The sequence below is a fragment of the Perca flavescens genome, chromosome 7, assembly GCF_004354835.1.
Source record: "Perca flavescens isolate YP-PL-M2 chromosome 7, PFLA_1.0, whole genome shotgun sequence".
NCBI classification, from domain to species: Eukaryota; Metazoa; Chordata; class Actinopteri; order Perciformes; family Percidae; genus Perca; species Perca flavescens.
In genome coordinates this window covers 9,885,428-9,911,244 of record NC_041337.1, presented here as the reverse complement: position 1 = coordinate 9,911,244, position 25,817 = coordinate 9,885,428, and the positions used below count along the sequence as shown (strand labels likewise).

The 25,817-nt window shown below is 39.3% G+C and overlaps 2 protein-coding genes and 1 pseudogene across 2 annotated transcripts; 1 reads left to right on the top strand and 2 right to left on the bottom strand.

Annotated features, from left to right (window-relative positions):
* Positions 1-25,817, bottom strand: part of LOC114558302 (matrix metalloproteinase-19-like) — a 40,489-nt pseudogene that overhangs the window by 4,581 nt on the left and 10,091 nt on the right.
* On the bottom strand, positions 554-4,650 carry pym1 (PYM homolog 1, exon junction complex associated factor). Its single transcript, XM_028582184.1, has 3 exons — positions 4,260-4,650; positions 1,819-1,912; positions 554-1,607 (listed from the first exon to the last, which is right to left on the bottom strand). The coding sequence occupies exons 1-3, from the start codon at positions 4,336-4,338 to the stop codon at positions 1,103-1,105; spliced, it is 678 nt and encodes a 225-aa protein (XP_028437985.1). The 5' UTR covers positions 4,339-4,650; the 3' UTR covers positions 554-1,102.
* On the top strand, positions 5,803-24,507 carry spats2 (spermatogenesis associated serine rich 2). The gene is made up of 13 exons (XM_028582183.1): positions 5,803-5,908; positions 8,309-8,593; positions 9,876-9,955; positions 10,796-10,904; positions 11,471-11,520; positions 11,659-11,881; positions 12,481-12,660; positions 12,862-12,997; positions 17,268-17,326; positions 20,718-20,827; positions 21,096-21,198; positions 23,259-23,404; positions 23,515-24,507. The coding sequence occupies exons 2-13, from the start codon at positions 8,569-8,571 to the stop codon at positions 23,767-23,769; spliced, it is 1,476 nt and encodes a 491-aa protein (XP_028437984.1). The 5' UTR covers positions 5,803-5,908; positions 8,309-8,568; the 3' UTR covers positions 23,770-24,507.

The following is a 25,817-nucleotide window of genomic DNA, read 5'->3' as shown; positions in this document are numbered from 1 at the left end:
TTTAACAAGTTTAATGTTTATTTGTGCATTGTCCCTGTTTCAAATAAATCAATTTCCATTCCATTCCATATCCCTTCTCTTCTGCCAACTTAAACTTAACAACTGATTGTTATTGATGACCCTTGGGTCTAGTGAGTATTTACGGAAGCAGGACGGTGTACATGTATGTGGGATCAACTCACAGTAACTAGTGTCCATGTTCATCATAATAAAGGAACATGTCAACAGGTGCAACAGTGTGGCTCATTGATGCATTTTATTGTATTTTTAATAGTTTTTTTTGTTTTAACAATGGAGCTCTATGGCACAGAGGAATACACTTTGGCTACAGAGACAATACTTGTCGGTAGAAACAATTAATTATTTTTTTATTTGTTTTGGTCTTTTTTTTAAATGGGATTTGTTGACAATAGGAAAAATATTGAATAGTATAACTTGTTACCAAAACATCCCATGACACCATGTTTTTCCTGCCAAAATAATTTTCGTTCCATTCAGGAAACTCGCAGAGTAATTGTTCACTCCTCTACTAATAACCAATATGAGATAAACATTTTATGCAGCATGTAGTTTTAATTAATGTAATGACTGTATAGACAGTGGCTCAACATCAGTGCGACTACAAGAGGCCATCCGATCATTGACAAAAAACTGTTAATTTTTAGAGCAGACAAGTCAACAAACTGTATTCTCTTAAACAGAAAATATTTTATACGCGAGTAATACCCGTTGTGACGAAAAGGTACAAAATGGAAAGGACAGACACGCACAAAACAATTCACAATGTCTTTAAAAGATATTTATAAATGAGTGGCCTGGCCGATAAGTGTACGAGCAGGAGTCATATTGTTATCTGGAGATCTGAATCTAGAAAAGAGGCCGGTCAGTTTTGATGTGGTGCCTGCTACGTGGACTTTCTGTCATGATCTGTTTGAAAGGCGCAGGGACTGTGTTCACTTCCAGAGTTCATCATGAATATCAAATAGGTAGAATATGTTTAATGGAAGCCATGATCACAAAGCTGCAAGGGTCCGTTCCCTGTCTTGGAATATGTAGTTTGTATGTGTAGTCTGTTCAACTCTTCTGCTTTCTCTTTATTGCTTCAAGAGTCACGCTCGAGCTGCTGTAACTCATCTTGTAAGATCTTAACGCGACCCAGCTTTTCCAACTGATCCTTTGTTGGCTCTGTTATTTCCCCTGAGTCCACCTTCTGCTGCAATTCCTCAACTTGTCGCAGCTTCTTTTTCAGGTTTTTGATCTTCTTGGCCTTTTCGGCTGCTTCTGCCGACAAATCATTGGGAGACGGGACAGAAACCGGCGCCTTCGTCTTGTTTGAAGACTCCGCGCTGTCTGAAATGGACACGTTCTCGACAGCGTCGCTCACCGAGTCCACATCCGCATCAACGTCGCCGTCCTGGTGCTGCTGATGTTTCCGTTTCTCTTTGCGTTTCATGTTGCGTTTGGCGGACTTTGAAAGACCGGCTGTCTCACTGTCGCCGCAGCCGGGGATCTTTTGCTGCTGCTTTGTCAGAGCTCCCTCGGACGGGTTCATCCCAGGTGGCAGGTCAGGTTTGCTCTTGAAAAACTTCACAAACTTGTTTTCGTAGCTGAAACAAGCAAGGAACAGAAACACAGGATTAAAAAATGACTCTTTGTTCAAGAAATATTGAACTAATTTCTAACAAATATGGGCCCATTCTAACTTCAGTAAAAATTCAAATCAGAGCATCCCTACTTGTTGCAATCCCCCGCTACTTTCTCAATAACATTAGGATTTACACATTCGGTGTACAACTGTAGGGAAATAACGCCACTTACACCGGCACTTCTTCCTGGGGGGTATAACCATCCTTCACCCGCCTCGGCTTCCTCCATGTTCCATCAGGTCGCTGAGTGGCAGCAATGTATTTCCCTGAAGAGTAACAGGTACACTATTTTAGAGTGCTGGTATATTTGCATGAATAAAAGTGCATTTTTTGGAGCCAGCAGACCTTTATGTCAGCTGCGGGCTGGCTTTGACTGTTATCAGGACCAAGAAAATATCTCCGCGCTCACTCGAATCACTGCATTCTCTACTCCTTTCATTACTGCTCTGTCGTATGTTTTTTTTCCTGTCCAAGGACTACAGATGAAAAATAGCCTTTTGCCTATTTTAATGTGTACTGTCCCAGTCATTTTTTTTTTTTTTTAAACTCCAAATTACCCCAAATCTGCATTATTAAATATTAGCTGGAATTGCACACTCAATAGGTGACATGTTATTGCTATTTGAGAGATAACCTTTATAAATGTTTTGTTAGCAAGACAGGGAATTTCTGGTCAATTAAACATATGATCAAGTACACTAAAGACATAATTATAAGTATAGGAACATCTGCACCAATATGGTACATTAATAATTCATGTCAACAGAAATATTTTATATGTAGGCTAGGCTTTAAGGACAACGCATTTACAGTATCAACTAATTTACTGCAACATATTGAATAATAATATACACAGTCACCGCAGCACTTTGTATAAACACTATAATAGACTTTATAAATAAATGGCCTTAGTGTTAAAGAGCTGCTGTAAGTTTTTCAAACCACCAGATGTCACTGTGCCTGCAAAGTTTAAAACCCCCAAAGCTTTATGAGGCTTCATCCACCCATCATCATTTGGAAAGCTGTTCATTCAGAGTGACACACACACACACACACACACACACACACACACACACACACACACACACACACACACACACACACACACACACACACACACACACACACACACACACACACACACACACACACACACACACACACACACACACACACACACACACACACACACACACACACACGCTGGGAAATAACAAAATCGTTGAGGGTGACGATATACAGTACATCATGAGACGATGTCAACCGTCTACTGTGATACTATACATACCGTGGTAGCTATCCCTTCAATATGTCTCGGTATTTTAGACCAGTGGTTCCCACCTTGGGGTCGAACCCCTCCGAGTGGTCACAAGATAAATCTGAGGGATTATGAGATGACTGAAGATAGGAAACAAAAAAACTATTTTTGTTACACAAATTCTACTTGTTTTTTTTTCTTAAGTCTTTGCTTTTTTTCTTGTGACAGTCTCCTCTTCAGTCCTCTAGACAATCCAAATCAACAAAATAAGAGAAAATCACTGCTCACCATTGATGATGTGACAAAGGTGTGCATGTAAATAAATACTACCTCATTTTAAGGGGTCTTAAGGTAAAAAGGTTGGGAACCACTGTGTTAGACCATTTTAGGCATTATTGCGACCAATAAGCAGGACTGCTTTGGGACATTTTGAAGTCTTATATAACCTATGCTAGAGCTGGGCAATATATCGATATTATACTGAGATTGTGACATGAGACTAGAGAACGTGGATATCGTAATATAGTAAGAAGTGTGGTCTTTTCCTGGTTTTAAAGGCTGCATTAAAGTAAAGTTATGTCATTTTCTGAACTTACCAGTCTATTATTTGTCTTTACCCACTCAGTCATTATATCCACATTACTGATGATTATTTATCAAAGACCTCATTGTGTAAATATTTTGTGAAAGCACCAATAGTCAACACTACAATATCGTTGCAGTATCAAGGTATTTGGTCAAAAATATCGTGATATTTGATTTTCTCCATAACGCCCAGCCCTAACCTATGCATCAATGTAATGAAGTATCGTTTACCTTGAATCATTTATGTCATGTTATTTTATCCATTAACTGTTTCTCAATCGATATCATGATATAAAATCATATATACTCTATACTCTGTCCTAATTAATGCAGGCAGGTGTTACAACATTCTAAACGTATCTTACAGCTAAAGTTACTGTAAATTTGCTTGGTAATAAATCTGATTCTGAACTCACAATTACAGCAGAAATACCCGGTAACGTTACAGTAGTTAAATAGCTAATGTTTGCTAGCTAATGTGGCAACAGGTTTACGCAAAAATGTAGCTAATGTAGCTAATTAAACCACTTCAAACTCTAAATAAAGCTACATCAGTAACTTAATGAAGTGAAAGAGTGGGTAGTATCATGTTAGCCGTTTAGCATTAGCTAGCTGCAAAACAAAACATCTGAATCAAAAACGTCGTTCAACATGTTATTGTTGACCATCAATACCACAGTTAGAAAGAAATACTTGATTGTATATGCTTTGTTAAATGAAGATCGCTTTGTTTTAGGCAGACAAAGGTCTGGCACATGCAGCAGCCTTACCAGATTCATCTGTGACATAGGGGGTTGCCATTTTGGTTGCTCCGCTCCCCTCACTCGGTCGGACGGTAACGTTAGACATTCACCTAGCTTTGCGGTGTCCACCAAAACGTCCCCTCGCTCACTTTGATACCACACGGAAGCGAAATGCAACTTTTTCAACTCTTGCTTCCCTCGAGATGAGAGCTGTCATGGCAGCTTCTACAGACGGTTATTACAGTGAAGACGAAGCGCACGACAGCTAATGCTAACCAATGATCGCTGAACTGTGTATGTGTGTGTGTGCGTGTGTATATAATCGGGCGGTAAGGGAAGCCAAACCGTGCGAACCCTTTTCTTCAACTTCGGAAATGACGACGTGGATTATAGGTTGCCAGCTTTGTACAGTCAACGGATATTGATGTTACACCTTGTTAAAGTGGAATGTGACTGAGTATATTTATTCAAGTTCTATACTCAACTACAAATTTAAGGGTACTTGGACTTTACTTAAGCCTTTTTTCTTCATGCTACTTTCCACTACATTTAAGAGGAAAATATTGTACTTTTTAAATTCATTACATGTATACATACAAATTAAGATTTGTGCACACAAAACATAGAGAGAGCTTATAATAAATAATGCATGATTCCAGCTTTGCAAATAATAATAATAATAATAATAATAATAATAATAATAATACGTGATTCACAAGATAAACATTTGTAAAAAATACAGTAGGATCCAACAGAAAATAAGCAAGGAAAAAATAATTGAAAGACCAATGCAAATCATTTAAAAGATTAAAACCTAAAACCCAAAGTTACAAACATGAGTCAAAAGCGAATTTAAACAAGTGTGAGATTGCCCCCTTTGAATTGTTTTAATATACATTTATTAATGTATAGGTTTGTACTGTTGTGTCACTTTAGGCTCTGGGTAAATGTGGCAATTACAATAATCATTAGTTGCAGTCCTATACAAAAATAGTTCCACATCAGCCAACTACAACAGTGAAATTCCGCTTTTTAACAAGTAATGATAATTTAATGAATTTATAATAGTACAACGGTCACAGGAGACATTTTTCTGCATTGAGTGCTTTTACTTTTGATAGTTCAGTAACATTTTCAATGCAAGACTTTTACTTGTAACAGAGTATTTTTATTAGTACTGGTATTAGTACCATACAAATGATTTCTTAAAGGTTTACATATCACTTGGTAATCTTTAACAAATGCCTAATATGATATATAGAAATGTATGATGTGTGCAACAATAAACTGTTAAAATACCATAAATTATAACACTACTCATAATTAGTAGGTAAACATTAACATTAAAATAACTAACTCAAGTGTAATTAACAACTCAAGTTTAATCAGTTTACCATATATTAGTGATGGTTATTATTAAGTGTTATAGCTACTTTTACTTAAGTAAAACCTATGAGTACTTCTTCCCCCACTGTATAAATGAAGTACCTTGGTCTCAAGCCTTTGGTAAAACGCTTGGTTTAAAAGGGGGGTTCCTTGAATCCAACCTGGCAACCCCGAAGGAGGAAAATATGCCCACAGCCGACTAGAGACTACTTGCCATTAAAGACGGCTGGCGGTGGAAGCATCGGTGACCCGTTTCCAGAATCTACTGTTCGGTTTTCTTGCCAACACAAGTACGTATTTAATAATGTTTATTTACTAACACATTGAGCCAATCTCTAATCTAATAACTAATGATTTAGTTCTAGTTTAGCTGTTTAACGTCAAAGTTGAGTAGTTAAGGGATGGCTAGCTTTAACGTTACAACAGAGCATTGAATAATAAAAGCTTTCTGTTAGCTGCGTACTAGCTAAGGCTGCATTCAAAGGTCCGTCCTTGCAGAAGGCGTTTATATTTTATGTTGCATTTAGTAATTGTCAGTGTTGTTGTGAGAATTTAACGTTAATGGCAAATTACTGCGGTCAATAACCCAGAGCCCCGCAAAGCTAAGCACATAACGTTACGTACTGCTAGCAAGCTAACATTACCTCCGGACTTCAGCCAAATGGCTAGCTATGTGAAAGGAGAAACACTGAACGGGAGAGCCTGAAATTCACATAGAAGTTAGCACAATATGTAAAGGTTGGTTAAGCTGCACACAGAGATGTTTCACGAGGAATTTAATAGGGTTAGTTAGCTAACACGAAGTTGGATATTTTATGGTAAGTCTGGAAGCTAAAGTATTTATTTTTTCTGAGATTGAGGGAAACTGGACATTTGGATATGTTTTTACAGCTATCTTACAGTAAAATCGGGAGGCTGATTTGACTTCTGCAGCAAGCAGGATTGCACGGACTTTGAATTACTATATTATTTAAGATGCTTGTTATGTTATTCTATATGATAACACTACTGCACATTATACTATGTCATTCCCCTCACTATTTCACAATGTATCATATTATACTATGTTAATATGTTTCATTGACCCTTTCAATATATTCTATTATATTAAGACTGCTGCTATTAATCACACCACGTCACTTTAACACGTCATCTGTCTCCAAATGTTCTGTATGGTTTATCATTTCTGCCATTTACTCTATTGTAGTTTATGTACCTCCTTATTTATTTATGTTAGGCCTACTTTCTATGCATATCTTTTTTTAATGTATGGTGTTTCTGTTGTACTGCTGCAACAACCGCTAGGGATCATTAAAGGTGTATCTTATCTATCTTTTTACTGGGAAAGAAGCCCCTCTAGATTTCCACACATCCACCTTTTTAAATGTGCCATCTTCTTCATTTATCTAACAGCTTTTTTAGTTTTATTTGAGTGCTGAGTTAGCACTTTTCCTGTGTTGCATCACAAGTGCACCTGGCTCTCTCTTAAAGACTCAAGCACCATCCCTCTTGATAAACATAATGCATCCTAGTGGTTGCGTGAGTGACTACTGCAGTGTCACTTGTTGATTGTGCTGATGTGTAGTTTGACGTCCGTAGAGGTGTGGTGGAACCAGGACTGTGTGGCACGCAAAGTCCTAATCATCAGGGTGTGGGTTTGTACAGCTTGTAAGTTTCCTTTTCTAGAGAACCAGGGTCAGAAAGAGAAACCTAAAAGTGGGGAAACAGCTGGCCCATAAAATGAATCCAGATTGCTGGAGGTCTGGTTGAAGCATTTTTAAGACTACAGGGGGCATAATTGAAGCAGAGTTGGACAGGGCAGCAGCAGTCAGCAGGAGATTTTTAAGGTACCAGTAAAATATTGACTAACCAGCAGTGTGATGGTATCATTTCCAACACTTTTTGGGACTTTCAGGTGTATTACTTTTCCGGCTATGTTAAGTGCTGAAATGGCAGCATTTTATTGAATTTTGGGATATATTTTGGGTTGAAACATTTGCCTAAAACAAACCGCTCCTTTGTGTCTTATTAGTGTGACTGCAAGTCATCTTTCTCGGTTTCATTTGAATTTGCAGTTTGAAAGTTTCAGTTAAAAAAATTAAAATCACATTGCAAGGCGAAACAGTGTCCAAAGGCACATAGTCAAAAACCATTTGTGCCATTGGTTATGAGTTTGGCTATGAAAAAAAGTTCTTGATCATGCCTATTAAAAGCATTTGTCAAATGTGTCAAATTCTTAGATGCACAGTTGTCTTGTCATCAGCACCTGCAAGACTGTGAATATTCTGCGTAGCCCTTACAACTATTATCACCCGCCATTCCTACAGAGAACTGAGAACAAGGAACTCTCCTTCAGATATGTGTTTCTCTCTAGTTTTAATAACTAAATTACATACAGTGTTTCTGCCAAGGACAAGATTAACTGCAGTTTTCTTTTTTTGAGAATGCTCTGCCAGACGGACAATAACTTATTGAAATCTGTTTTTCATTTATATTTCATAGCCAGAGGAAATGGATTTAATTTGCATTCATATTTTCAGATGTTTCAAAAGTGGAGATTTGGTAGGCCTATCTGTTCGTTTCTGCTTCCTACAGCATAGCGACAATTACTTGGATTTTTCTTTTCTTTTTTACATTCTAGTCCATGGCGCAAAACCATTTTTCATTTTCTCTTTTTCCGCCCCTTACAGATTTGGATCAACTTGGTAGAGAAACGAGAGGAAACCCCCAAATCTTTTCCTAAATGGTGGAGGACTGATCTGAACCTCATTCGTCCAACCCTCCTGCCAGTTGTGAGCCTTGTTGGCATCTTCTCTAACAAGAAAAACTGTGGGAAAGTGGCCACTCTTGGAGCCCTTATTTGACCACCATCTTAAACACAATTGAAGCGTTAATACTGTCTTGAGGAAGTACGCAACCAAACATTTCCTGGATACTTCTGTGTGACAACATGGCAAAAAAAAACAGCCCAAAGGGTATGTATTGGCTTTTTTAAGTGTTTTAAAGAAATTAGAAAAATATAAATCTATATTGTGTAGATATATATTTAGTGTGTGTACACACACACACACACACACACACACACACTCAAAATATAGGCATTTGTGTTTTAATGGCTTGAAGGTTTAAGTTGCCGGTAGATCATAACCTAAGATAAAATAACAAATAAACCTGTGCATATCTTTTTAATTAATTTAGTCCTAAAATCAAAAGGGTGGTCTAACAGCTGGCAATACTTTTTACAGTGAATTTGAATAGCTGTTAAGGGAAATGCTGTGGACATTTACAGTGACATTAACCTACTTTCATGCACGGGAAAAACAACTTTTACAAGGCATTTTTTTTCAACAATGCTCTGCCAGCATTTTATTTTCCACCCAGTCTTGTCTTTAAATGGCCGTAGATTAACTGCGGACTTTACGCTGCCTTTTCATACTCAGCTGTGGTTTTTTTTTTTTTTTTTTATTTATTTTTGGGGCTTTTCCCTTTATTCGATAGTGACAGTGGATAGACAGGAAAGGGGGAGAGAAAGCGAGGGGATGACACGCAGCAAGAGGCCGCCCCCAGCTGTAGGCTTTTGTTTATCAATTTGAGAAAGGAAATGTCCACAGGCCTGTTGTTGAAAATATGTATTTATTATTTTTTCTTTACTTAACCGGTTTTATTCGGTGTCTGATAACAGAATCACCCTGAGGTTGTTCTTCATGCAAAAATGTGTTTTTGGAAGCCTTCATGGTTATTAGTTATTAAAATCAGACGCAGATTCAAGACTGTTCAGGCACAGATGTGATGAGTTTCTTTTTTTCCCCAACTTCTTGCTGGTGGTGCTGGTAACTGAAGTGGCTGTGCTTAAATGCCTAAATAAAACATCCTTCCACCTCCACAATACAATGTCCATTTTCTCATTGTGTGGCGTTTTGAATACATCCGATGCCCACAGTAAACTAAATCAAATCTACTTTCAACTTATTTGAGAAGTTTAAAAAATGTTTTTCTAGTTTTCTATGTCTGTCCAAGAGTCAGCATTTTACTTTGAATGAAGACAAATGGCTTTTCCATGAACACATCTGCAATCGTAACATCATTCATACACGTAGTCAACGAGTCTTTCTAGGAAATCTCTCAGAAGACGTCTAGTGGTTGTTTTGTTTTGCTAATGTTGCTCTACAGTGGTTTGCAAATTGGATTCAAGGCCTGAACAGACGATTGAGTTTGTTTGTTTTTTGTTATATTTTTTTCCGTTTTATATATTTTCAGATACGTCAGGGGTGGTGTTTGACACACGCTCAAAAATGGCCATGTCCCAGGGAGGAACAGCTGATAGGATGAAAGAGAAGGTAAGAAGTATACACACTGCACATGAGTGGCACAGAGAGACGGCGGGTTTTTCAGTAAAGGGTTACATTTGAAACCTAAAATCATTTTTGTTTTTTTGTTGTTGTTTTTTTGCATTATCAATGGCTCCTAATCTGCTCCCAAAGTAAAAAAATATGTTATGTCGTTGGAGTCGCTCCTAAGCTTTGACATTCAGTTTAATTAGTTGTGGGCTCTGTACAGCAGTTTTGGAACCAGTAAACACGAGAGGGCAAGTTGTCCGCATGAGCAACAGTTATAGTATTGTTAAAGGAAAAATCCAACATTTTAGAGCCAGTCTTAATGGGAGTTAATTTATCAGTGTAGTATTTAGATGTTCACTATGTGTAGTATTTTAGATTTTCACTTGCTCAACAATAATTTTGCTTAAGGTTAATTATTATGTAATCTAATGACGAGCATTGTCCTCTTTAAAGCTGTTCATCTATAATGGAACTGCTTAAAGAAAATGGGTCTGCAGTGTAATTTAAAAACGTGTGGGGTTTCCATGCTTTAAAGCACATTTTGAGTTGCACTGAACCTTAGTGGCAGTGAAAAAAGTAGTCAAAACTGCTGACAAATATTTTGGTTCTTAAAAAGATGTGATTCATCAGTGGCTGTCTATTATTATTATTATTATAACAATAATAATAAAAATGAAATTGTTAATATCTGCGTTGGAGCTTGTGGTTTGTTTACACATACGAAAAAAGAGAGAGGAAAAAGACTCATTACTATATGATGAATCATGAATGTTGAATCACATTGAGCTATTCAGTATGAAAACCTGTTCTTCTCATACTTTTTTCTTTCTATTTTTACAGATCAGTGCCGTCAGGGCAGTTGTGCCCAACAAAAGTAACAACGAGATTGTGCTGGTGTTGCAGCATTTCGAAAACTGTGTTGACAAGGCCGTTCAAGCTTTCTTAGAAGGTATGAAGATGTTGCTGCTTGACTTCAAAAATGCGAATTATGGGCCTCAAAGCTTCCTTTAAAAAGAATGACTGACTGTAGTTACACGATCTCCCCAAACAACTAGTAGTATTGCATGTTTTAGAACAATTATACAAGTGTGCCTTAAAAAGTAGATAATCACACCAAATGAGGAAAAGATTTAAGAGAACCTGTATGCTTGTATTATGTGATGCACCTTACCTGTCTACTTCTGCAAATACTCTGATGGTGTTACTTTAATTTCCAGCCCTACCTTGTTTACTGTACTTAAGTCGGACTTGGCATGCCGCCCACATTTCTTGTGCTTTACGTGACCTTGACAACCTTTTTTTTTTATGCATGCCATGCATAAAAACAAAAACAATACATAAGTCTGCTTGCGTCATTTGCATGATTTGCAGGCTTAAAATTAGAACAAGAAGGTTGTACCACATACGTCAAACTGCTTTGTTCCTTATTGAGCGGCATCTCAGGGCATTCCGATATTGAGATGGGGTTTGAGTCTGTCATGCATCACCTTCATCATTGTTTGATTTACAACGCAGGCAGTGCAGTTGAGATCCTGAAGGAGTGGAATGTCACCGGCAAAAAGAAGGTGAGAACCTGAAAGCCTGCATCTTGAATGCCTTTTTGTTGAGTAAGCATACTCATGTCTGCCCTAGATTTGATAGTATTTACTTTACTTTATTAAAGTTAGATGTTCAAAGTGACATTAATATCTCTTCATTTCCAGCCCAAGAAGAAAAAGAAGCCCAAGCCTCAGCCAGAAGCTTCAGCCGAGCCTGCTCCACCTGAGGCCACGTCGCCTGAGGAGGGCAAGGATGAGGTCAACGGCTTTCATGCCAACGGATCAGTAATGGACGTAGAGTCACTTGATTCTCTGAGTGAACAGCTGGACTCTGCCTCCCTGGATGCAGCCGAGCTGGACTCTGAACCTGCTACATCCGAAACCACCGGTAATTTCAGCTCTTAGAAATGATGAAGCCAAAAGAAGGCAGGGCTACGTCACGGACCATTTTGACTATATGTCAGATGTTTCCTTCTCCTTCTTTATTTTTGTCAGAGTACATTGCTTCTCATTTTTTTTGGCCTCCTAATATGACTTCTGATTTCCAACAGCAGAAGTTGAAGCTCGGATGTGTTGAAAATGTTGCTTTTACTCTTGGGTAATATTTTTGTGACCAAAACTTGCTCAGAACCAGCGCTGAACAGGTGGCCTTGTATAGCAGTTTGAGGCCGTTGATTATAATAAGGATCAAATAGTCTTCAGTGAGGCCCAGTGCTTTTCCATGTGGTTACTTTTAGTAACTGCATATATTCATAATCTATTACTATATGCCAAATTGTCAAATGTATTACTAAGAAATATATCAAATCCTGCCATTTTCTGTTTTGTTGCTGTATTTCAGTGATTTATGTTGCACTTGGAGAATCTTAAAAGAAATGGTCTAATAATCTGCTGCTGACCGACTTGTGGACTGCTTTGGCTCATCTCTATTTTAAGCAGTTATTTGGGGAAAGTTGTTTTATAAACTACTAATCCGTCTTCTCACAGGTGCAGAAGCAGAAAGTCAAGGTAGTGTTCCAAGTCCCCCCTTACAGCAAGGAGGGAGGAATCACCAGGGTCCCAGAGGCAACAAGAACCGGCACAGGCCAGGCTCCAATTCACATTCACTCACTTCCTCATTTCCACCCAACACTGATGAGCACGGATCATCAGGAGTCAAGAAGATGGGTTAGACACCTTATACCTCTTACCTTCCCAAAATGATCTGGTCCTGCATGTAGTTTATTACAATACAATGATTAATAATGCGCAATGAGCTGTTACCTAGGCACGTGTTAAACCTAATCTGGGACGAAATATGTCGTAGGACTTCTTTTTTTTTTTTTTTTTTTTTAGCGTGCCTAAGTCATGTTTATGTCTGCTCCTCAGCTCCCAACATTGACCGCTCTGTGAAGGACCTGCAGAGATGCACCGCCTCACTGACTCGCTACAGGATAGTGGTCAAGGAGGAGATGGACTCCTCAATCAAGAGGATGAAGCAGACGTTCGCTGAGCTCCAGAGCTCGTGAGTACATGTCTTTTTAAAATTTGCCTCTGGTCATGGCTGTAGCGCAGCATATGAGCGTCAGAACAATGTGGAGAGCATTTGGACAATGAGCCGACCACGGGACGGGAATGCGCTCGTTGTCCTCTGCACACGGGCTGCATGATGGTTCGCGTACATAGGTCACAAACAGTGTCACAGCCACACACACACAGTTGCAGCTGCAGACCAGATGTAAGCGACTGTGCTTTTGGGAGAGAGGGAGAGGAGGTGGGGGATGTGGAGGGAGGGCCACTTGACAGATAAAGTCAAGTGTGTGTATATATATATATATATATATATATATATATATATATATATATATATATATATATATATAATGGTGCAGTGGTGTGTATTGAAGGGGACATTTGTGGCAAACCTGATAGCGGAATGGTAAAGAGTGTCGAGTTTGATAGAGTGGTCTTGCAAGCAACCCTGTATATTAGGGCTGGGAATCACCAGAGGCCTCACGATACGATATCATCCCGATACTTATGTCACAATACGATATTATTGCGATTTTAAAGATATTGCAATGTATTATCTTTCTTCCAACTTCAGATTTTTCCCAATTTCAAATGATGTCCCGAAAGGACAATTTTGTCAACATCTGTTGTATCTAAAAAGATACATTTCTCTGTTTGTTCATCTCACTTCAGTTTTATTGGTGCAAAATGGGATTGTCAAGCAGACAAACTGACCAACACATATATCATAAAAGTAAGATACTTGGCGTCTGTGTATCGATACAGTATTGCCACGAAAAATATTGCGATACTATGCTGTATCAATTTTTTCCCCCACCCCTACTGTATATAGTGTCACGGTAATCTAACATGGGTAGAGCTGTGAACGTAGCAGTGTAGTCTGTGTTCTCTCCCCCTCTGCAACCAACAAGCTCTGAGCTTTATGTAAATAATTGTGTGTGACAATGTCACCAATATGAAAATGACCTTATGACATAATTTGCAAGTGCTCTAAAAACCCAGGGGACAAAAACCCTGTTGAGCATGTTGAAAAGTGAGGTACAAACACTTGTAGGGCGTTTCTACTGCAAGAAGCCTTTGAGGAACTCAGGCACTGAATTTACAGTATTTCCTGTATCATAGTTCAAGGTGTTATAAATGTTTTAGTACTTTTTTTCTTTTTTTTTTAAGATTATTTTTTGGGGCATTCTTTAGGCCTTTATTTTATATTTTGTATGTATATGTATAGGACAGTTTAGACTTGAAAGGAGAAAGGGAAAGACATGCAGCAAAGGGCCACAGGTTGGAGTCAAACCTACGGCCGCTGCGTCGAGGAGTAAACCTCTGTATATGGGCGCCTGCTCTACCAGGTGAGCTAACCAGGTGCCCATGTTTTAGTAGTTCAGAAACTTGGGCACTATGACATGAAATACAACACATTTTAATAATACTTTTGAATTGTTATAGTTAATTAAAACTATATATTTAAGGAATGCAGACTTTTACTCCTTAAGGTTTTGGAGTCGAGTCATCTCATCCTGCTGACTTATCATGGCCTAAATTGATTATTACAGCCAAGAAGAGGTGAACCGTGATTTTTCTCTTACGTATGCTAGTACAGTATTTATATTAAGTGTGTAAGCAACAATGAGTGATGGCCAGCCCTGATTACTAATGATTAAAGAATGCGCAAACGTTCCTGAGCTTAGTTCCCCCGGCTCAGTAGTTTCCGGAACTATTTGGTTGAAAAAGGCTAGTTGTATTTTTTTCTTTAGGTCATGTTGCTTGTTTATTAAAGCGTTGTGGATGTCGTTGCATTTTTATAGGTTTTGCTGTAACATCAGTGTGTTAAAGGGCATTTTTCTTACCTTTGTCCTACCTGATGACACTGGGACGGTGCTTTGCATAATAGGTCATTGGATAGATAGATATGTTGAACCTCCAGTACCTTTTTACGAAGCCTCTGATGTGACAAGTCAAATATTATAGACTAACTAGAGTGTAGGGTAGTATTACAACTATTACAAGCATTAATGTAAAACTGAAGAAATCCTGTTATCATTTGTGTTGTCATTTTGTTTTAAGCTTTAAGCAGTCACTCCTAAGCCAGCACAGTGCCAGGGGCAGGCTCCATCCACAGCTTGTTCTGTGATTAGCTTACACACTTCAGAGATAACTACTAGCATACGCAAGAGGAAATCTGGGTTCACCTCTTCTTGGCTGTAATAATCTATTTAGGCCATGATAAGTCAGCAGGATGAAATGACTTGACTCTAAAACCTTAATTTTTTGTATTCCATGTCCTAGAGAGATACTTCATGATTCTCTCCGAAAAGCTCTGGTTTCTTCTTTTAGTTTTGTAGTCAACATAACCCATCATTATCTCAATGAATTGTACTGAAAGAAATTTCTATTTTGGCCAGTAAAAAAAAAAAAAAACTTGGATCCACCAGTCCTTTTGGCCGGTGATTTTAAAAAAAGGGAATTTTGGACATAGCTCGTGGGTATCTGCTGTCCAGGGGCTTCATAAAGGCTGCACCAGAGGTACAGAGAGATCATGACTGATAAAAGCTCAACATGCTTTAACTAGGTCAACTAATGTGTCATCCAAGCCTCCAAGAACCAGTGTGGACTGTGAGGGGATTTTGGTGTAGTGGCCACAGTTGGAAGCAGGATCATGTTACGCACACTTTCCTAAAATGCTCCCCCCTCCCACATTACAAAAAGAAGTGCATTTTCTGAGAGTCAAACGCCTCAAAAGTGGTCTTTGTATAATCAGAATTTGATCAAAAAGGTCCAAATCAAGTCTTAAAAAGTTTTTGGCGTCCAATGAACCGCTTTTATTGGCATAAATGGGGTGCTATCCTGAAACACCAGTATCCGTTCTCTTAATAGATGCATGGTTTATATCTGTTCTTAATTGCCACACTCAAGGGTGGGGCGAAAAGTATTGGGCCATTATTGTAGCAAAATGATTTGCAAATATGTGTGGAGAGTTGTGCCACTGTATCTCAATCTGTGTGCAACTGTACCTCAATCCATGTGTGCGTAATCCGATTTGAAAATGTGTAGAGAAAGCTAGTGCTTTTTCACCGGTCCACGAGGCTACCGCCGCCTGGAGGTATGTAGGCTGCATTGGGGCACAGTGCGAGCAGAGCGGTACAGACAAATCTTCACACACATTTGCAGATCTCTGTCACGGTAGAAGTGTAACTAAAGTCACGTGTAAAAAGCCCAATAACAGGCCTGCTGAATTGTAACCAATGACTTGTCTGTATTTCCAGCTCTTTGAGCAAAATACTTTCACTTCCTTTTTCAGCCAAATATGTGTACCCATTTACAGTTTAATATACAAATGTACAGATGCATGAATGCGTTTACAGATTTGTCAACGCATTCACAGATCTATGCACACATTTACCGATTTGTCTCCACATTTACAAATCTAAATACAGATGTGGAGATTTTGTTTAGACACACTGATTCTGAATACACATTTGCAGCTTCCTGTATACTTTCACAAATCTCAGTACGCATTTAAAGATTTACAAATCTGCGCACACACGGATTGAGATACGGTTGCACAACACTCCTCATAGAGAAGCCGCCTTCGGGCTGCATTACACTATAAAAAAATCATAAGAAATTAATCGCATAATCGATAATCGATAATCGCAGCCACTTGTTTTTACACACTTTGTTTGACTTGTTTGTACACGCAAGAAAGAACGGATGTTTGTGTAAAGAATGCGGGGGGGGTGAAGAGAGCCTGAGGGAGAAGGTCAATACCTGCATACTATCACCTCTGCACACCTGGCCAATTATTGCGTAAATAGGTGCGGTTGTCATATTGTCATTTTTTTTTTGAAAATTTAGAAAAATGTCAGATGCAAACCCCTGAATTTCACTGTCAAATGGGCTCAGCTTTTTGTGTATTTTTAGGTGCTGGGAAATCAAATTGGTATGGTAACAATAATTCACTCCAGATTATGATTTATCATTTGATAATGGCACTCATATGCTGATCTATGGCACCAGGGAGAGCTGCAGTATACTTTACTGCTAATATCACACAGTATAGAACTTCCGTTCATGTATTAATAACTAACTAGCTGTTTTGCATTGTTATTCACTGACCCTGCTGTATTTCTTATGATTTGTGGTAATTGGAAAATCAGCTCAAAGTTAGCGTTCATAATAATTCTTCTTATCTCGGAGTGATTCATGAAAAATGACCCCTCCTCTCTTTTTTTTTTTTTTTTTTTTTTTTTTTTTCTCTCTAGTTTAATGGACCGAGAAGTGACTCTACTGGGAGAGATGGACAAAGTGAAAGCCGAGGCCAGTAAGTACTGTATTTTTAACTACGTAGACTAAACCAAAACTTAGCTTGTCACACCTACCACCCAGGAGCTGTTAGTATTCTTGACATATAATTATGACCTGACTCAAGGGCCTGGAGAATCTGACCTAAATCACTTCCGGAGAGGTAGGAAAGGAGATAGTTGTGTCCCAGTTTCTACAGAGCTGCTGTGGTGCCCCCAGGGTCCTGATATACTGTGTGTGTGTGTGCGTGCGTGCACATTCGTGTTCGTGTGTATGTCAGTCATGACCGAGCAAGTCAAGACTGCATATTTGTACAAGTAGGCCATTCTATCTTCTTCTGTCCGGTGTATAGTGTTGTGTGTTCCAGGCCTGGACAAAGTGAATAGTGTCAGGTGTCGAGGGAGACTCAATGCTGTCTTTGTGCAAGGTGATTGGGGAATTGAGAGGAAAGCGAAGAAACTAGTATTTCTTTGGCATTCAAAATGTACCTGCTACCTACCCCCTTCCTGTCTAAGACTTGTGTTTTAACTGATGCCTTTCTTTTATAACATTTTGATCTCCTGCAGGAAAAGATATAACTGATAAACTTTTATAATGTAAGAATCCAAACCCCCCCCCCCCCAAAAAAGGATGTTTTCAGTGTTGATTAGTGCAGTCTATTCCTTATTGATCTGTACTGTAGGTACCAGTGTTACTAGCTGCTACTAATGATTATTTTAATTGTCAATCTGCAAATAATACCTAATTTTATCAATTAATAATTTGGTCTATGAAGTAATAATACGTTTAATTTAAAGCTGTGGTAGGCACTTTGTTTGGTGTCGTTGAGCAAAACTTTCATAATATTCGTTCAGCATATTGTAATTCAAGTAGTCTGAGAGAAAACTAGCCTTCTGCACCTTCTTTTGACTCTGTATTCAGGCTTTAGATAATCTAGCCTGACTTTGGCCAATAACAGGTCTTTTCAGAGAGAGAGAGAGAGAGAGAGAGAGGGCGATTCTTTTGGCTTTTCTGTGCATGCATTGCCTGTGACAAAGAGAGGATAGGAAGTGCTGCAGAAAGAGGTCTCACTCTACTTCAAATTCTGGCTTTTTTATTTTTTTTTGCATTGTACCCACTGTAGCTTTAATATAGCACCTTTTACAGAACAAGTCCCAAAGTGCTTACTTACAAGAGTAAAATTGTTCAAATTAACAGAAGAAAAACGTAACGAGCAATAAAAACAGTAAAATAAAACTTAAAAACAAATAAATTGCAAACCTGAGACAAAGGCCATTTTAAAGAAGTGAGTCTTGAGCTGCTTTTTAAAAGTGTCAACAGAGAACATACGACGACAGGGAGGGCGTTCCACACGGTCACTATTTAAAGGCACGGAATGTAGATGTATTAAGCCCAGGTCAGGTCAAGTTGAAACTTGCAACTTCTTGCAACGAGCCGGTCTGCAGCGTTCTGAAACCTGCCAGCTCACACCAATGTGATGAGATCATCTCCATAGCAACACCTCTTTGTACTTCTGTTCTGACTTCTGACTTTTAGGCTTTTTTTTTTTTGTAGATGGATATATTATTTGTTTCGTCTAAATATGAATGTGGATAATGTTAGTGATAGTGCGAAGCGTGCTACAGTTGCATTTCTAGTGATGAATCGGTGAAAACACGTTTTTTGTTTCTCTGATTCACGGCTTTGTTCTAACGCCGCTGGGCGCTCCGTCTCTTCCGTCTCTCTCGATCTCTCTCCACCAGATAACGTTACTGTGCTTTCAGGCGGTCGTTGAGGCTCAATCTAAAACTCTGCCATTTCAACCAGCTGTTTGTAACGTAGAAATAAAATGGATTATGGATAATTTTTTATTTTTATAGTTTATAGCTGACTTTACCAGCTGACTTCTCCACTGGCTGTTAAAACAGGTGACGTCTCTTACGTTCTAAAACCAGCCTCTGGAGACTGGAGAAGCATGAAAGACCATTAAAAAGTAAGAGTTGTCCTCTCAGCTGACTTGACTCAATCAAGCTTTTGTGGCAGGAGATTCCAAACTTTGACCTGCAGTGTACATGGTATCTTGATGTGCAAATGGCTTTATCTTTGACCCTTGTTTACCTTTTTTAGAGTCAACTGTACTTTGAGCTTTGTGACTACAGCTGAGTTCTCACAGGGAAAACGAAACTTACTGGGACTGCATGGAAAATCAGTAGTACAAAAACAGACGGAAAACATAGATATAATTATAGAATTATAATAATCTGCAGCTTTAATCATTTAAAGGAACACGCCGACTTATTGAGAGTTTAGCGAGTCGATACATACCCTGCTCATCTCCGTGCGTGCTGTAACTCTGTCTGACGCCCCACCGCTAGCTAAGCCTAGCACAGATCCTGGAGGTAACGGGTTCCAACTAGCCTACTGCTCCCAATAAGTGACAAAATAACGCCAACGTGTTCCTGTTGTGATTTGTATAGTCACAGGGTGTACAAATAACAAGGTCACTATGCTTTTACTATCTCGTAATTGTTGACTCTATTCCTCCAACTCTGAGCCAACTCCAGGCGAACTCTGCTCCTCACCACAGGGCTTCAGGTGCTGCGAGCAAATCACTCCGTCCAAGTAGCAGAAGTAGCAGTGCTTCGCCTTTCTGAGAATATAGTTCCCATTTTGTATACAGTTAGAAGACTGCTGTGTCTCATATGAACTAGTTATTTGTACACCCTGTGACTATACAAATCACAACCTGTAAACAGGAACATATTGACGTTATTTTGTCACTTATTGGGTACAGTAGGCTAGTTGGAACCGGTTACCTCCAGGATCTGTGCTAGGTTTAGCTAGCGGTGGGGGCGTCAGACAGAGTTACAACACACACGGAGATGAGCAGGGTATGTATCGACTTGTCTAACTCTGGGGATATGGTGAATAAGCTAAAGTCCCAATAAGTCGGCGTGCTCTTTAGGTCACTTTTCAAGGACACTCATTTTCAACCAAATGTTCTCTAAAGCCAGTTTCTCAGTTTTAGATTTTCTCTTCATGTGACAAAAAGTGAATATTTATGAGTTTTGGACTATATGTCGGACAAAAGACAAAAAGAAGACATTTGAAGGCACCACCTCGGGCTTCAGGAAACTGCAAATGACATTTCCTAGACTAACCGATTTTAATTGAGAAAATAGCTAGCAGATTAATCGCTAATGAAAATAATAAAGATCGCTAGCAGGCATGTAGAAGACATAGCACATGACATGAAGATATTTAATTATTACATAGAGCCCCTTAATTGGACATAATCTGTTCGAATTTGTATTCCACTCCAAAGCAGAGACTCCATGCGCAAGAAAGATGGAAGATCTTCTTGTTGGTTTCATAAAACGGTGTTCACCTTTTGTTAACTTCTGTTAAAGATCACATTTGTTGTGTTTCAGTGGGGATTTTGGACTCCCGGCAGAAGAGAGCAGAGGAGCTCCGGCGGCTGACCGACCAGTCAGCATCCATGTCTGAGGAACAGTTGACTGAACTGCGTGCGGACATCAAGGTATTTTCTTACAATACAGCCGCTCTGTTTCTTTCTCGCAATGTTTGACTCGCAGCAAACTTACATGTGAAACGGGCGTTAATTGTCGAGCCCACAATTGAAAGCAAATTTAAAAAAGCTAATTTGTAGCCATGTTGTCTTTTTCAAGGTGAACTACAAGCAGAAAAAAAATAACTGAAAGAAAATGGCAAATTTAAAATACATTTTAGCTGCATTTTTGTGCATGCTTATATAATATAATTCGTTGTCTCTTCTTTTTTTATTGCAGCACTTTGTGAGTGAGCGTAAATATGACGAGGACCTTGGGAAAGCTGTAAGATTTACATTTGATCTTGAACCGCTGAAGGCGAGCATATTAGGGTTTGGATCAGGTAAAGTATGATTTTCATCTGTTTATCTTACCTTTTTTTTATGTGTCCAAAGTGAAAACTTCTGGAAAACTACTCCTCATCCCTATTTATTAATCCCTCCCCACAAATCACTAAAGCAAGCTTTTCAGCTGCTCAGTTTCAGCATTTTATAAGATCATGTCCACAATTTGTCAGCAGCCTGGAAGTACACTCAGTGGCTCATAAACTAATGTCAAAACTAAATAAAAGCTAAAGCTGAAAATACAAAAAGACGCCACTTTTTTTTTTTTCCCCTTCAGAAACCTTTTGTTTCATTTTTTTAAATGCTTAATCTTCTCAAATGTGTCAGTGTTGGTTTAGCTGCCAGCTCTCAGTGGTTAAATGTTATAAATCAGTACAATTAATATTACATTTGTGCAGGCATCTAGGGTTTATTTTTGGCACCAAAAAAAAAACAGAATTATTAATATTCTCAGCAGTGTTTCACTCCGACTGATCTTCCTCTGGGTTGCATATAAAAATGTGTCATGAAGTAATGGTGCGTTCTTTTTGTCTTGTAATCGCGACTAGTAGCTCGAGTGTGACGTCACATCCATGTCGAAAAACGAATAACCGCTGGGTTGTTACATTCTTTTTGTCACACAATACTACGAGTCGGAGAAAAGATGGATTTTTAGTAACCTTTAGGATTCTATTCACCCAGTTATTGACATGTTACACAAATATATTTCACAGTTTGATACAGGCTACTGCTCCGCTTTCTGCTCAAGACTTGGCTTAAAGCCGTTGTTGTCATATAGCAAACGAGTCTCTAGCCAATTTCAGCTGCACAAGCTACAAAATAACTAATCAGGCGGTATTTAACTCCTAATAAGACTGTAGCGGCCTATAGGTAGCAGTATACAGTGTTATGTGTACGACTTCTTCATCTGGTTACAACAAAGACAAAAGTGCCTAAAATTGTAGAAAACCACAATGTTTACTACGTGTGATGCACGACGTAGCCATCTTTGAAAGTGAACTCGGGGTCCTCTGAGTTCAGACGACTTGACGAGTCGTATATACGACCTCGGTGGCGTTCTTTTTGCAACTTCCGGTTCGTAACTCCGGAAAACAACTCGTAAATCGAATTCGGTGGACAAAAAGAACGCACCATAAAACACTGGCATCATGTGGTTTTAGAGGAAGCCAGTTAATCACTATCGTTACTGGGGAACACAAACAGATGTACAATTTGATAGAACTTTGCTGAACTAAAGCAGGGATCTGTCTCATAAAGTAGGATTGTTAAGTTCTCAGACCGAGGACTGTAAACCACTTATCATAGTTCATTTATTTTTTATTTTATTTCATTGGTTTATTTGATAGGGACAATGCATCTTTATCAACATTGTTGTATAGAAAACCACCATGTAAATATGCCAGAATTAGTAAAAAAAATAACTACTTTTCATCTGCAGTCCCTAGGCAGGTGACATAGGACTAACATAGAGACAGCCAGCAGTCATACAGCACTCATTCACTCACTATAAATTAAAAGGTACACATAATGGTGACGTATACATTGACAAAACAGAAATACATGATGACAAAGACATTATTCACCCACCTCTATACTGCATTAATTTTAACCGTGAAAGTGTATGGGTGATTAAATGTGTGACAGTTAAAAGTGAGTGCGTCTCTGGTTTTCTAGGAGCCACTGTTTTTAAAGTGAGTTTTAAAGGGGTTAAATGTAGGACGCGCTCTTATTTCATGTCACACTTTGACCAAATCTTTATTAGACTGTTCTCATACAATCTGTCTCATCCGTTTTGAGTCCTATCAGATGTCCTTTCATTCTGCTTCATTTCATAAATGTTGACGCAGTCTTTCGTCGCTGCAAGATTTCTTGGACAAAAGTTGAGTAAACAGGGTCTTAAAACCCCAAATTACTTCAAATCGCAAATATGGACCCTGCTTAAAAAAAAAAAAAAGTGAATCTGGGTTCTCAGTGCAGATGCAAAGCATATTTAGTAATTGCGCTTTCTGAGACGTGTCCCAGCTTGTACTGTTAGTGATTGACCTTGTTTCTTTTACAGTTTACCATCCGCATACTGGCTACTCCCACCGGTCCCGCTGTAGCTCCACGTCCTCTTCTGTCGCCAGCCCGAGCCAGCTGGAAACGCCTCCTCCCACCCAGACCCAAAGCACCCCCAGTGAACACCGCCCTCCACCAAACAAACAGGTCAGCTGCAAAAGCAATTGTGTTTTTCATTCAGACCATAAAGAAGTTGACTTTACTTGAGCAATGTGCGTAATCCGCAGTCGCTCACTGGCTTTTAATTCTCGTCCCAGATTTTCCAAGGCAACAGGCGTACTTTCCAGGGACAAGGGTATCATTCGGGTGCTCAGAGGTATAACGGCGCTTCCTACCACGACCGGAACGCCGCTCGTGCTAACCACCGCTACCAGAGTGACAGTGGCTCTTCTGGTCCTTCGCAGCACTCCCACAGCTCCAGAGGTCCAAACCATTTCTCCACGTCCTACAACCCAGACCGACCCGCTCATAACGGGCTGCCCCAAAGGCCTCCGCGGACGCAATGCCCCTGACATTGGAAACCCCGTGCTTAATCAAACCCATCTACTAACCCTTGCACTCGTCTCCCCATAGCCTCCCCCTTGCCCTCTTCCACACTCTTCCCCTCTACTAACTCCTTTCAATGAAGAATAGAATACAAGTTTACATATTTCTGTCAGTTGAGCTGTAGTGCCACCTCTCTACATCAAACTTGAAACGCTTTCACTGTCCTGTAATCGCTCGCCCTTTTTGCATTTCTTCCATCCTGGTTAAGGTAACCGCTTCTATCTTTAGGCTCCCTTTGAGAGATCTCGTTGCTATGCTGTTGCCAGTCTCTGTTATTATTTTCTACATTTAAGCTGTCTGCCAGAGACCGCCATGATTACCTGCAACATTTTGTGCACTATTGAAGTTGAGCTCTTAGTTCTATTTTTACGGTGGCTTATGTCAGTTTTCTGATTTGCACGTCAGATCTATTTTTTATTTCTTTCTCGTCTCCCAGAACCATTTCAATGCCTTCACCGTGGAAAGCGTAGTGTACGTGCTAGTGCTGTAGTTCTAGCATTTACAGAGATTTTTGTCATCATGAGAGTAGACCTGCAATCAACACTACAGACTATCATTAATCTTTACAATGTAAAAAAAAAAAAATGAAGCATATCAAACTGTAATCCAGAGCTTTTCGTATGGCTGCTACAAACCATAGGGAACTTGTTAACACTAGGACTTAGATGTGTATGAGAGTAACTCTGTGAACAGAGAGGTTGCCGCCTTAAAGGAATAGTTCGACATTTGAGAAATGGCTCATTTCCTAACTTTCCGAGAGTTGGATACGAAGATGGTTACCGCCCTCGTGTCTGTACGATAAATATGAAGCTGTCAACAGCAGCCGGTTAGCTTAGCACAAAGACTGGAAGCAGGTGGAAACCGCTTTGTTTGGCCTACCAGCACCTAAAGTTCAATAATCAACACTTTATATTTTGTTTATTTTGTACAAAAACTGAAGTGTAAAAACTACAAGTTGTGGTTTTACGGGGGGCGCGGGTTGTATGTGCCAGGCAGGTGGCACAAAGCCAGCTGTTTCCCTTGTTTCCAGTCTTTATGCTAAGCTAAGCTAATCGGCCGCTGGCTGTAGCTTCATATTTACCGTACGGACATGACCGCGGTATCAATCTTCTCATCTAATTCGCTGCAAGAAAACAAAGATGCACGTTACTCAAAAATGTGGCACTTTTCCTTTAAATATTGCATAAGACAGTGATGCGTCGCGCTCCCACTGGCCAGCGGTTATCGTGTGTGCTGTTGTTGGCTTGCTGTCCGTTATTTTGTAACAAAGAGAGGGCTCATTACCGTTTTGTAGAATACTGTTAAATAATGTCAAAACTCACAACAAAGGAAACTGTCTACATGCTGTTGTATTTTTAGTCCTTTACAATTCTTCAAATGGATTTTATTCCACACAGTTTCTTCTTTGTGTTGTTGCGTTGTTATATGCAGATGGACAGCATATTAATGACATGCTTGCCTTTAGTCCCAGAGAGACTTCACATTTGCCTTTCTAGAGACATAGATGTCTGCATCATGACGGCTTCCTAAACCGATGGTACTTGTAGAGCAGATGATTTATAATTATATGTGTAAGAATAAGATCTTTTCTTCCCCTTTTTTTATATTCTCAATTCATCCCATCCATGAACGTAGAACTGATCAAACCGATGAATGAATTAGAAGGTTGTATTGAGCTAAGATTTTTTGTTTTTGTTTTGTTGGTCTTCTATGGCTGCCAAGTAGACGCTTTAAGGCTGTTTTTGGGGGTTACGTCTCATCGTACTGTCCACAGCTTCTAACAGAAAGCTGGTGCGTACCTCAGAGCTGATGATATGAAGTGGCCTGTCTTCTGGCAGTGGGCTTTAATTTAAGGGACCGGGACCCCCGGTGATGCCTCTTCTCTTCTTGTAGTTATGTACATACAGCATGTGAAGCGCCAAGGCTGTAATGTAAGACTGGTTGTTACATAATTGCTGCATTTTCTCCATAATGTGTCGTCTTCCTTTGAGCAGACTTGGAAAACGTGAATTTA